This window comes from Monodelphis domestica, chromosome 4 (genome assembly GCF_027887165.1).
Source record: "Monodelphis domestica isolate mMonDom1 chromosome 4, mMonDom1.pri, whole genome shotgun sequence".
Classification (NCBI taxonomy): Eukaryota; Metazoa; Chordata; class Mammalia; order Didelphimorphia; family Didelphidae; genus Monodelphis; species Monodelphis domestica.
This window is the reverse complement of record NC_077230.1, coordinates 323204027-323217495: the sequence shown is the minus strand read 5'-3', so window position 1 is coordinate 323217495 and position 13469 is coordinate 323204027. Positions and strand designations below refer to the sequence as shown.

Sequence of the window (13469 nt, the reverse complement as noted above, 5' to 3'; positions counted from 1 at the left end):
ATGAGGAGTTGAAAGATTATACTTCAAAATTGTGGAGGCAGCTAGGTTGCACAATGGTTAGAGTTCTGGGCCTGGACTCAGAAAGAACCAAGTTCAAATGAGGCCTCAGACACTTACTAGCTGTGTGACTTATAGGCAAGCCACTTGACCTCTGTTTGCCTAGTCTACTGGAGAAGGAAATGGTAAACCACTCCAGTATCTTTGCCAAGAAAACCCCATGTACAGGATCAGCAAGCTGTGGTCCCAGGGGATATGAAGAGTCAGATGTGACTGAACAACTTCAAAAGTGTAGGCTCCAGAGAAGATAGGGAAGATGTTTTCGTTGCCTTCTTAATCTTTGAAAATCTGTCTTGTACTACATTCTTTTTGTGTGGCACTAAAAAGGTAGAACTAGGACATGTGGGCTTAAAAATTAATATTCAATAACTAAAGTATTATATTTTAAAAATTTTATTAATAATAACTAAAATAAAAGAACTACCTGAACTAAGCCAGTCACAAGTAAAAGAGAGTGTGAGAGCAGTCACAACAAATCTAAATACCCTCTCCTAAATGGGAGGACACAGGAAAAGGGAAGAGTTCTAGGTAATACAGAAAGGAATTTTGGGTAATGTAGTTTTATAGGGATTCAAGAATTTCTAACTATACAAATGGGTAGAGATTTCAGGGAAACAGATTGTGTCTTAATATAAGCAAGAGCCCTCTAACAATTAAATTGTTTTAGAAAATGGAATAATTCTATGATCATCAGCTTTTTAAAGATAGTAATTGTTTATTCATCTTTACATCCAAGTGTAACAGTGGCTTCATCATACAATGTAGATACTCAGAATGTATTCCTTTTTTTTTCATGAATGTTGCTTCAGTAATTTAGCAGGCCATTTAATCTAACCATTTGAACCATTTTTTTCTGATTTCTGCTTTGTTTCAACTTCATCACTGTTTTCCAATGAACTCTTTTTCTGAGACATGCTAAACTTATGAATTATGTTATATTCATATTTGTGACTTTATTTAAGGCCCACCATTGATCTTTCTGAGAATCCAAGCATATTTTCCACAAACTCTTTAATATTATCACTATTTATGTCATTTGATCTCATAGTCTTTGCATCCCTCCTGCCTATTTTGGTGCTTTTCACAATGTAGGTATTTAATTAATGCTTGCTGAATTGAAATAAAGCGAATTAGAGCTTTTTAAAAGGAAGTTATTTTATCATTCTTTCTCTCTGCTAACTACTCATAGTTTTTATAATGCTTGGGTAGAGAAATATCTCATTAATGAGAATTAATTCTTAAAACGACAACAATCAAAACATTTATTAAACATTTACTATTTTTCAGAACTTTGTTAGGTATTGGAAGTACAAGTGCAAATAAGGAAGTAATCTCTGATCTCCATTATCTTACATTATAAAGGAAGTAAATGGGCATTCTGTGGTGTGAATGAGCTGTAAATTTAGGATAGAAGTTTTGTTTATGATGAAACAAAATTAAATTTGAGCATGCTATTTATTTTTAGCTGATAGTGATAGAATTCTAGAATGCTTAAGAGTTGTAAAAGGTATTGGTCAACATTTTTTATCTCAACCTTCTCATTCTGTAGATGAGGACATTGAGATGTCCCCAGAATTGGGCATAAAACTTTGTTCTTCTGACATTCTGGAATCTTCACATTTTTTCCCACTACAAATCTTAATATAAGTCTTGTTCTTTTTTCAAGGACTTTTATTATTTTGGATAGACTTTTATATTGTGACATTTACAGAAAAAACAGCATCAATGACATGGGCATTATTTAATGAAAACCATCTTTAGGTTTAACTTTCACCAGTTGCTAACCTCCTAATCATGTTTTTTTCTGCATCATTTACATTCATCTTGACTAAAAAGTGCTAACATTTGTTAAGAAAAATTAGGCTTGAGATTTAACCCTAAGCCATTGCTTAATTTTCTTTGAGAAAACAACACACACATTGTCAATACTTTCTGGGCAAGTTTCCAGTGCTGCAACCTATCAAGAGTCCTACGTTAAATAATGAGTTTCAAGAAGAAAAACTCTAGAGGTTTCTGGATATTTTTTTTTCCATTTGGACTCTAAATTTCCATAAAAGGAAGCTTGTTATATTTCCCTTACCTTAGGTTTATTTAGGTATTATTTGCTCACTTCAAATTAATTGAAATTCTGTGTATATGAAAGTAGGATACTGGTGATGGAAGAGAGGACAATCATAATACAATTTTTAAAACAAAAATAATCAGTCTACGTTGATAGGTGCTTCTAAGATTTTTTGAAGTGGTAGCATCTTTCAGTTTAAATTTATACTTTACTTTATAATAAACATGTATTAGACAAAGATGACAATAATACAAGCAAGAAGTGATGAAGGCTTCTCAACTAGGGGCTTCAACTAGTATGTTCAAAGCAAAATTTTAGCATAACCCTTATAACCAAACCCTTAAAAATTATTTCATAAACATGTTTACTGCTAAAGTCAAATATCATTAAACCATAGGATTATATTTATTTTTAATTAGTCCTAAAATAATAATAATTAGTCTAACTTGTTTTCTTAAACATTTCCACATTGGCCATATTGCAAAAGAAAACACAAGCAAAAGAAAACAATAAAAATAAAGTTTTAAAAAGTATACTTTAGTCTGCATTTAGAGTTCATCAGTTCTCTTTCTGGAAGTGGATAGCATTTTTCATCACAGTTTTGTTGGAATTATCTTGATCAGAGTAGCTAAGTGTTTCATAATTGATCATCCTTGTAATCTTGTTGTTAGTGTGTTCCATGTTCTGTAAATCATAGAATTTTAGAGCTGAAAAAGCTTTCAAAATTAATACTCCCTCCTACCTCCCAGACCTCCATTTTATAACTGTAGAAACTGAGGCTTCAAGAGATGAATTGATTTACCTAAAATCACCCAAATTCGGAGTGGTAGGGCCAATCCTCAAATTTAATTTTGGGGGGTTTAAATAGCTATTCTGGTTTGAAATTTGGTGCTTTTTTAAATAGATAAGGCATTAAAATGTATATTTCCAAATAATTTTATTCTGAATTCAATAGTATTAGAAATAATCCCTAAATATCCTGTCTATTGCCAATATATATATCTATATATATATATTTTTTTTTTGACCTTCACCACTTCCACTTTTACTCACACACCAACCCCCTAGTTGAGGCCTTCATCACTTCTTGCTTGGATTATTGTCATCATTAGCTAAATGGTCTCCTGCTTCAAATGTTTCCTGTTTCAATCTATCCCCCACCCACCTTTTGGAGTGATTTTTCTATTGGGTAGACCCAATCACTTCGCTCTCTTTGTACCCTAACATCAACCCCTGTAAACCTCCTTTTGTCTCTCGTACATCTGGCTGTCCTCCTCCTCCCCAACCATCTCTGCCTTTCCCATCTCTTAGCTACCCTCGCTTCTTTCTGGAGTCAGCTTAAGTACCACCTTCTGTAAGAGGCTTTCCCCAGGCCACTCCTGTCCCTAGCTAATTGTCTGCACACTGTCTTCCCCTTTAGATTGTGAGCTTCTGAAGGGCAGGTACTATTTTTGCCTTTCTCTGTTTATCCAGGTACAGTGCCTGGTATGTAAGTGCCTAATAAATGCTTCCGAACTTGATGTGGTGGTCACTTGAACATTGTAAATACAGTGCTGGACTTGAAGTGAGGAAGACTTGGGCTTGGATATTCCATGGAATAATAGCAAGGAACAAGTCATTTAATCTGGACTTCTGTTTCCTTTACTGTCAAGTAGTAGTAGTTTCTCAGTAACCGAGAAAGACGATTGTCTTTGTGTGTTTATTGCACAAAGACACTTGTGCGTGAAGGAGATTTAAGTGGAAAAGTCGATGCACAGAGACAGTCCACTCTCTCGGCGTTGGAAGCCTGGGTCCAGTGGCATGAAAAGTCTTTACAGCTGGAGACTTCCTCAGCTGCATTGGGTGTCCGTGTTGTCTTTTGTGCTCCAACATGCCCTAAGCACTCCACAGTGCTTTGCTGCGTCGCCATCTCAGCCGTTGAACCTTCTTATGGGTTTCTTCCTTCTGTTTGGCCGAAGCAGTCTTCACATGCTGGGTGAGCAAAGCCCTGGTTCACGAGGGGTCGACGACCCGATGGCTACCCTCACAAGGTTTAGCCGGCCTGTCGAAGCCGTTGCCCGGGGTGTGGCTGCTGCCACATGCTAGCAGCTACTGGGAGCCACAAGTGAGAGCTGGGTGTCAGGTGGGGGTCAGAGGCTGGAGAGCTGACCTAGAAGGGCACGACAAGCCCTCCATACCAGAGATACTACCCCTCCCTGAACACCCCATACACTGTCAAGTAGGAATCATATTTGATGCATGAAATAAGACTAATAAACCTATAACTTCCCAAGATTGTTGTAAGACTAAGATGAGTTAATATATGTTAAATATATTATATAATATAAACATATAAATATATGTTAAAACACTAAATATCAGCTACTTTATTACTGTGGCTTTCAGTTTACACATTTATCCAGAGATTAAGCTAAAAACTTTGTAAGTTATCAGCAGAATGTGTACCATTTCAATCATATGATGCAGGTTGTCCCACACATGAAAATGCTCTTTTCCTTAAAACAAATTTTTAGGGGATAGCTAGGTGGCCCATTGTAAAGAGATCCAGCTCTGGAGACGGGAGGTTGTTGGTTTAGATCTGGCCTCTGACTTCCTAGCTGGGTTATCCTGAGCAAGTCCCCTAACCCCCAATTGCCTAGCTCTTAATACTCTTCTGCCTTGTAACTGATACTTGATATCAATTCTAAGACCAAAGGTAAGGATTTAAAAAAAATAATAAATTGTTTTTCTTTTACTAGGAAAGTATGCAAAATATTATATCAGTTTTTATTGCAGACTTACCAATATAAATTTTATTTTCTCTTTCTATTAGATCTCTCCAAGAACAGACTGATTGAAGTTCCCATGGAATTGTGCCATTTTGTGTCTCTAGAAATATTAAATCTGTATCATAACTGTATCAAAGTTATTCCAGAGGCCATCATCAACTTGCAGATGCTGACTTACTTAAACTTAAGGTATGTTTACTGAACAAGACTTTAAGGGGGAGTAGCAGGTTAGCATTTTAAAAAACAAAATAAATAGTCATGCTTCAATTTCTCACATTTTGATTTTTAAATTCGATATGGCTGCTAATATTATTTTAGACTTTCTTGAACATAGCTATTGGTGCTCTTTTAAAAAATATATTTACTGCACTATCCAAACTTTTCTTCCTTCAGTCTTTATGCTGGATGACTTTTAGTATTTAAAGAGAGGATTATTATGAGTATTCATTTTTCCACAGTCCTTTATTTTCTTCCCTCCACTTTCCCTCTCCATAGAAATAAATGAAGATCTGCTATACAATTGGATGGACAATCTGTAGAGCTTGGTTACCTACATGTGAATATCTTGAATGGACACTGCAAATGGACATTGAGTTGAGCCCAAAATTGAACTGAAAGAGGAGAACATATTGGCCTTGTATGGAAAATTGCAAATTTCTTTTAATGAGCTCAGTTGTCTAAGTGATCTTTACGATTTATAATCACTAATGTAGACAAAATAAAAATACTGATAGTTTAAAATTGGAGAAACCAATTCTCCTTAAGAATCTAGTCTCGGGGGCAGCTGGGTAGCTCAGTTCATTGAGAGCCAGGCCTAGAGACAGGAGATCCTGGGTTCAAATTTGGCCTCAGACACTTCCCAGCTGTGTGACACTGGGTAAGTCACTTCACCCCCATTGCCTAGTCTTTACCACTCTTCTGCCTTGGAACCAATACATAGTAGTGATTCTAAGACGAAAGGTAAGGGCTTAAAAGAAAAAGAATCTAGCCTCAGAATCAGTGGAGAAGAAAGTCCAAGGTGGAAAAAGAATCAACTCTTGCGTGTTTTCTCTTTACCTTTTCCCTTGCTTCCTTTGAACTTTATCTTCAAAGTTCTTTAAAGCTGTCTCTTATGATTCTTTTTGGCCTTTTTTCAAATGTTGGCATTTAACCTTAGATAGAGTTTATTGTATGCATTGGGTTACATTCCCTAGTAATCTGGCAGAGCAGACCCAGTACTGGTATGGCAAGGTCTGCTACTGGCCCCATATAATATTTGTAGCCCTCTCTGGGCTCCACCTTCCAACTTGGGCTTTCTGGTTGGCTTCCTTGAAAGACAGTTATTCCAGATTCAGTTGTATGGGTCTATATTACTAAACCACAACTCACGAGCCCCCACCAATGTGTGTGCTTTTTTAGCAAGCCAGAGGACACAACTGTCTCAAAACAAAGGCATTTATTGAAAAACATTTTTTTTTTGTAAGACCAGTAGCAACTTGAGATCCTCCCATTAAACCAGGACACATTTTTCCCAAAGATACATCTTAGTGGGAATAGTGGGCACATAGAGCTCGCAGGTTAATAGACAAAAATGTAGGAAAGACATGTGGCCATGGCATATGTAAAGAAGGGCAGCTCGTGCCTGCATAGTTGGAGGGACTTCAAGGCCACTGGTATCTGTGCGTGTCCACTTTCTTCCTGCCATTTCCATTAGATGCCCTTCTCTTGGATCTGCCAATATTGCCCTGTTAGATATTGTTTCTCTATTTGACTGTCATCACCACTGCTTTTAGCTTTGGCCTCAGCTGACATCCTGTACTCAGATGCTGCTAATGCATTTTTGGAAAGAACAAGAACCCCATATGCTAGGATCTGCAGGAACTTCTTCAATTTTATTCCCTTAAAGCCTCAGCTGTGTCTGCCCTCCAAACAGCAGAGTGCCCCCGTGCTTGCTGTCTTTTCATTGACTATTTGACCCAGTGGTGTCAAACTGATCTAGAAATGGAACCACTAAAACCTACTCTTAATGTATGCATATTGACCCAGTTTTATTTGTTTGCTGTATTTTTGTTTTGTTAAATATTTCCCAATTGCATTTTAATCTGATTCAGCAGCAACTGAGAGTGGATTCTTGATACTACTACTCTACAGTGGTACAGTCATTTGATTCTATTAAGATTTCATTGCTAGGGGTAAGAAGGGATGGTGGGGGGAGAATGAAAGAGACTTCCTCTCCCCTTTTTTATACTCTCCAAGAAATGTAAGGCAAGAGAACAGACTTTCAAAACCCAACTTCTTTCTCCATACCTGACTCTCTTATTTTCTCTACCTCTGTTGTACTTGGCTAGAATTGTTCTTTAAAGCCAACTCTTTGAACTCTCTGCTGCCCATTTCCTCCTGTTCTTAACCCTGCCACATTGAAACTCTCACTCCCTCTAATTCACCCCCATCCGTGAGTGAGTGAGCAAGTAGAGAAAATGGCATTTGGGCATTGTCTTTGCTAGCCCTCAGCTGAGTTCCCTGATCTTTTCATGTGTCTGTGAACTATTCCAAATCTGAAAGGAGTAATTTTATGAGGAGGATAGAGGGGGATTCATTTGATCAGAGATCCCCCTCATCACTTTCCCCCAATACAATGATAACGTCTAAAATTTCTCTCTGTTAGACCATGAGCTCTTTGGAAGAAGGCTAAACAAATTTGAGTCAGCTAAAGAAATACTTCCTGTATACTTTTGAGAGCTATTTAAGAAAATAAATGAAATCTTGTATGTTGAGTAGCACAGTGTTTTAAAAGCTGGCTACTACCTAATCTCAATTTATTCTATATTCTAATATGCCTTCATTTGTCATAAATAGCAAAACATAATCTGTTTGATGATTCCTTGTTTTTCCAAGAAGCTGGATCACTGGATATTTATTTTAATGATGTTATGATAATAACTTGTTCTTATTCAGTCTGCATTGTGGTTTTATATAAATTATCTCATTTGATTTGCACAACAACAATATGAGGTAGTCAGAGAAGCTGTTTTCTTAATTTCCAGAGAAGGCCAGAGAATTCTGAGTGAATAGCTTGAAGTCATATGGCCAACTAGTTGATAAAGCCAAAGTTAGAATCCAGCTTTCTGAATTCTTGTGATAGAACAGAATAATTTAAGAAGGAATTTAAAATTGACATGTAGAAATAAGTATAACAAATTAATATGAAATAGTCTTTCAAACTAAATGATCAGGAATATTGTAACATTGTATTATATACAGATGTCAAAGCATTTAACTATGTTTTGACAATGTATTTGATTAAAATATGCCTCAATAATCCAGGATTTGAAGGTCAGATTTTTATTCTATGAATAAATGAATGAATGAAAAAAGCATTTATTTAGTGCTTATAATGAGCAAAGCACTATGCTAAGCATTGGGGATACCAAAAGAAAAGTAAGACAATCTCTGCTCTCAAGGAACTCATCTTCTAATGGGGAGACACCATAATTAAGGAATTTAGGTCACAAATTAGATGGAAAGGTCATGTGGTTCTTGGGAATGAAGGGGCCAAACAAATGGTGATAATGCTTCTTTAATGGTATTTCATATCAGTTTTTGAGGTCCAACTATGTGACAGTGACAAGGACTCTGGTAATAAGAATTTTCTTTGGGGCATTTCAAGTACCTGTGACTGTAGCACCTGTAGGAACAGTTGCCAGGTTGCATTTCTACAGGGGTTGCTTCCCAAGATGAATGCTGAGCACACGGTGCTGGAAGCATTGCTATCTCCCATCCTCTTGGGTTCGAGAGCCTGGATTTTCTCCATCAGTATCTGAGGAGACTGGTGGTCATGGTGATTTTGGTGGCTATTTTGCATATCGCCTGCTAACTCTTGTTTCTCCCCTCAGCGTACCCTGATAAAATACAGATCTCTGTCACTACTCCCCCACCCCAACCCCAACTCAGGAAACTCCAGTGGTTCTCTGTGACTGCCAGGATCCAATTTAAAATTCTCCTTTTGGCATTCAAAGCCCTTTAAAAGCATCCCCAACTCCACCACCTCTACCACCTTTCTGCTATCCAGTAATATCAGTGTCCTTGCTGTTCCTCAAAAAAGACACTCCATCTCCCAACTCCAGGCATTTCTCTAGCTGTCGTCCTACATGTATGGAATGCCCTTCAACTGCACTTATTTGTCCCTGACTTTCTTCAAGTCCCAGCTAAAATTCCACCTTGGGCAAAAAAAGTCTTACCTGATGCCTCTTAATTCTAGAGTCTTTCCTCTATTATTTCCAATTTAGACTGTATATAGCTTGTTTATTCTTAGTTATTTCTATGTTATCTCTCCCTTTAGATTGTGAGCTCTTGGAGGGTGGACTTTTCCCTCCCCTTTTTTATTTATTTGTTTGTTTTTAGTCCTTAGGGCTTTGGACAGAGCAGACCCTTAAAAATGTTTATTGTCTTTGATTAACTTGCTGCTTCAGCTGGTCTTGCTTGACTGTCTGCTGTGTTTAAGTAACAGGCGGTGAAGTTGGCTAGTACCTTCTCTACAAGATTTTTCCCACCAAGTGATAACTCTAAGCACTGGATTTGGGGTAGGGGAGTAGGAGCACTAACTCCTCCTAAGGATCTTACTGCTTCTCTGCCTCTGAATGGCAGTTGATAATCAGTTGTTCTGATGTCCATGAAGAAAGTGGTTCCTGTCTCTACAATGACCTCTCCCCTCTATGGCTGTCCATGCTAAGCTGGAAATAGGTCCAAGGCTTTGTGCATTGCTACACCCAAGGCTCTTGGGTTCATTGGGCTGGGCTGTCATTTTGGGGAGCTGAAAGTAGTTAAGGTGGTGGTCTCATTTGTCTAGTGATTAACTTAAATGGGAAACATTTATGGATAAAATACTTTTTGCCTGTGAAATGATTCAGAAAATGTCATATGTATCTATTTTGAAAAAAATGTAACAATATGAGAAAATATCCATTGTAAGGAATTAGATCGTAATTGTTTCTGATATGTATGGTAATATTCAATAACAAAGAATTTTTTAAAGTAAAAAACCCCTTACTTCTGTCTTGGAATCGATACTAAATATCAATACTCAATATGGATTCTAAGACAGAAGAAGCTAGATAGTTGAGATTAAGTGACTTGCCCAGGGTCTCACAGCTAGAACCCTGGTCCTCCCTATTTTAGGTAGTTGTCCCTAGTAATAAAGGACTTTGCATGATTTATTCATGTCATCAGGTCCTGGCAATTAATAAAGGTTCAGTATGGTATAATCACGTGCTTCTATCTTTGAATAATATATTCATGTAATAATGTTATATATCATTATATATTATAATATATGTTATATAATCTCTTTTATTCTTACTTCTACCTATGCAAATAAAAACAAAACTGTCTATCACTCTTAGGAATGAAGTATATACATTCTTTCTCACTGATTTCAGAGCCTGTATATTATGGCATGTATGGAAAGGCTTCTTATCTTCTTTCTAAAAACCAGATATATCATAAATTGAGACCCTTATGAATTCTGTAAAGTCATACTATTTCCAAGACCATTGTTCAGACAGAATTTTATATTCCGGGCAACCATATTGTCTATATTTGTGCCTACAATTAAACCTCTCTAATTCAGATTGCCAGTTGTGGAATAGGTTCATTTATATTATAGAATATTAGAGAAATATTGTTTAATTATTTTTTGAATACACAGTAATTCAAATGAGTGAGAATATTGGTCAGGGTTGAGGAAAGCCTGTCTCCTTTGCTCCCCTCCTTCCTTTGTTTTTCATTAGTGTTATTTTTAAGAGTAATTTGGTATAATGGAAGAAACCTGAGTTAAAGTTTTAGCTTCTTGTTTTAGCCTCTGACTGTGAGAGTCTGGGTATAATGTCTTCAGGCTTTAGTTTCTTCATCTAAAAATAGAGATGACAATAGAACTCATCATGTATGCCTTTGAAAAGTCTCCTCTTGGCTTCAGTTTTCTCATTTGTAAAATGAGGGTCTGGAACTAAATGACTTCCCAGCTTTAGAGCTATGCTTCTATGATCCTCGGTCATAGAATCCTTCTAAGCGTCAAAAATCCTATGAGCACTACATAAATGTATACTATGTAACCTATGCAGCCTAGAAAGTCTTTGCTAAGAATGATTTGGTATTAACAGAGATGTATATCAACTAATGTTTAAATCCAACTTGTTCTCTTGAGTACTTAATAATTTCTTTTCTGATCTTGTTCATACTATTAATTTATATAAAAAAACTTTACCTTCTCTCTTAGAACTGATACTGAGTGTTGATTCTAAGGAAGAAAAGGGGTAAGGGCTAAGCAGTTAGGGTTAGGTGATTTGCTGAGGATCACATCTCTAGGCAGTGTCAGAATCCATACTGGAACTATTAATTTTTTTTACATTACACCTGACTTCTCTGCCCCCCTCCTTCTAGGTAAACCTCAGTATAGCCCCTTTTAGAATGATCACAGATTTTAAGCTATTGGAACCTGAATTGATTATCTTTTTACACTATTTTCAACATTTTGTTTTCATCTAACTAAGAATGTGTTCAAAACCAACAACTCAGTTATTTACTTCACATTCAAGAGTTATTATTTTATAGTGTGGATTTTTTAAGGACAAAAATGAAAGTCTCTACTTTCATGGAGCTTAATTTCTATGTACCTTGAGAGGAGAGACACTCTACTTAGTTGGATTATATCCATTGGCCAAATTCTAAATTGACTTATACCCTTTAGAGCAAGAGTCTTAAACTGGAGTCCATGGACATGAATAGGGGAAAAATTATGTCTTGGCTTCTATATAATTGGTTTCCTTTGTAATCTCATGAATTAAAAAATATTATTCTGAGAATGGATCTTTAGGCTTCACCAGGCAGAGCTGTCGAGGTCTATCACACATAAAACACATTCCCCAATTGAAGAATAGCCAAACTACCCTGTGCATAGAATACAATCCATAAATATTTGATGATAATACTTATGGATCAGTAGCCTAACTAGATTGTTATGTGTGGCATGTTCTCTGAGAGATGGATGGTGATTTAAAATGCCAAATGACTTTATTACCAATAAAATGGATCCTTGTTTAGAAATAATTAAGTTTGAGAGTAGAGAGATGTTTCTTTAGCATGAGATTTTTATCATGCTATACTGTCTGATATTTTAAAGTTTTATGTTTATAAACTTTTCCAGCACAAAGAAAGTATTTCTTAGTTGAAGTTCATATACAGTACACTTGGAATGTCAAAGATCTTAATTACTTCCAAACACATTCACACTCTTAAGATTAAGCTGGTTTAATATATGTGCTACCATGTCTCCTTGCTGTTATAAAGTATCTTGTTCTAAGAAATATGGTCAAGAATAATAAAAAAAGATCAGATGTTACTACCAAATAAGAACAAACACTTTGGGGTTGTGTGTGGCACATTAAAGTCTCTTAAAGTTTAATATCTATTTCAAAAAGCTTTAATGATGTTATTTAGTGATACTATTTAGAAATCTTCAAATCTTTAAGTTATAAGGTATTCCATATGATATCTAGGCCAGTCTTGTTCCTAATATCACTAATGAGTATTTATCTAAGCCTTTGCTTGAATAACTCCCTTTGGATTCTGATTTTGTCACCTAACCTGTTAACTATTCTGTCTAAATTCATCCAGATCATGGAAAAACAAAAAATAAACTCTCAGAGGATTTGAGTGTGGACTTTTCACCAGGTCACTAAATACCGAACATAAGCTTTTAATTCTTCCATTAATCAACACTCTGTTAAGGACAAATTTTTTAGCAAGCTAAGAATCCTCTTATGTATATGATCATCTAGTATACATTTGGCCATCTTTTCCATAAGGATAAAATGGGAAACTTTGTTAAATATCTTGTTGTATTCCAGGCATCATGATTAAAACAACAGCAGGGGACAGCTGGGTTGCTCAGTGGATTGAGAGCCAGGCCCAGAGATGGGAAGTCCTGGGTTCAAATCTGGTCTCAGATACTTCCCAGTTGTGTGACTCTGGGCAAGTCACTTAACCCCATTGCCTAGCCCTTACCACTCTTCTGCCTTGGAGCCAATACACAGTATTGACTCCAAGATGTAAGGTAAGGGTTTAAATAAAAAACAAAAAGAGCAGCAATAGTACAAAAAATTGAAGTTGGAAGACCATTCATTTAATGATTCATTGCAGTCAACAAATCAATAAGCCACAAACATATATTACTTACTATGTGCAGACACTTTCAGAGTCACTGACCTATTTATAGAATACAAGTATCCCTTATATGTCTTTGGGGTTAAGGGCATGGTGCCCCTAAAATCTGGAAAATCCTTGTAAAATATTTTGGCTCTCCTTTTATACCAGAAAAGAAGTCTGTTTATTTCCCCCTTTTTATTTTATGGAGTGTTTACAGTACTTTATTATAAAATTTGTGTTAAATACAGGTATTCCTTTCACATCACAGGGACAAACCATAACTTTATTTATTTTAATTTTAAAAAAGAAATTGCATGTATTTATGACATTAAAAGATAAAATATGATGATATACAATACTATAGCTTTACCTTGTACATTTTTGAGTTTCTAAATGTTTTCTGT

The 13469-nt window shown here is 36.1% G+C and overlaps 1 protein-coding gene across 4 annotated transcripts in view; it reads left to right on the top strand.

Moving 5' to 3' along the window:
* The window catches only part of LRCH1 (leucine rich repeats and calponin homology domain containing 1), a 217736-nt gene that overhangs the window by 105199 nt on the left and 99068 nt on the right, over positions 1–13469 (top strand). For all 4 annotated transcript variants that reach the window (XM_003341353.4, XM_007495432.3, XM_001378971.4 and 1 more), the window contains exon 2: positions 4932–5076. In XM_003341353.4, the coding sequence (XP_003341401.1) occupies positions 4932–5076 (145 nt within the window). The remainder of the gene's footprint in view (positions 1–4931; positions 5077–13469) is intronic.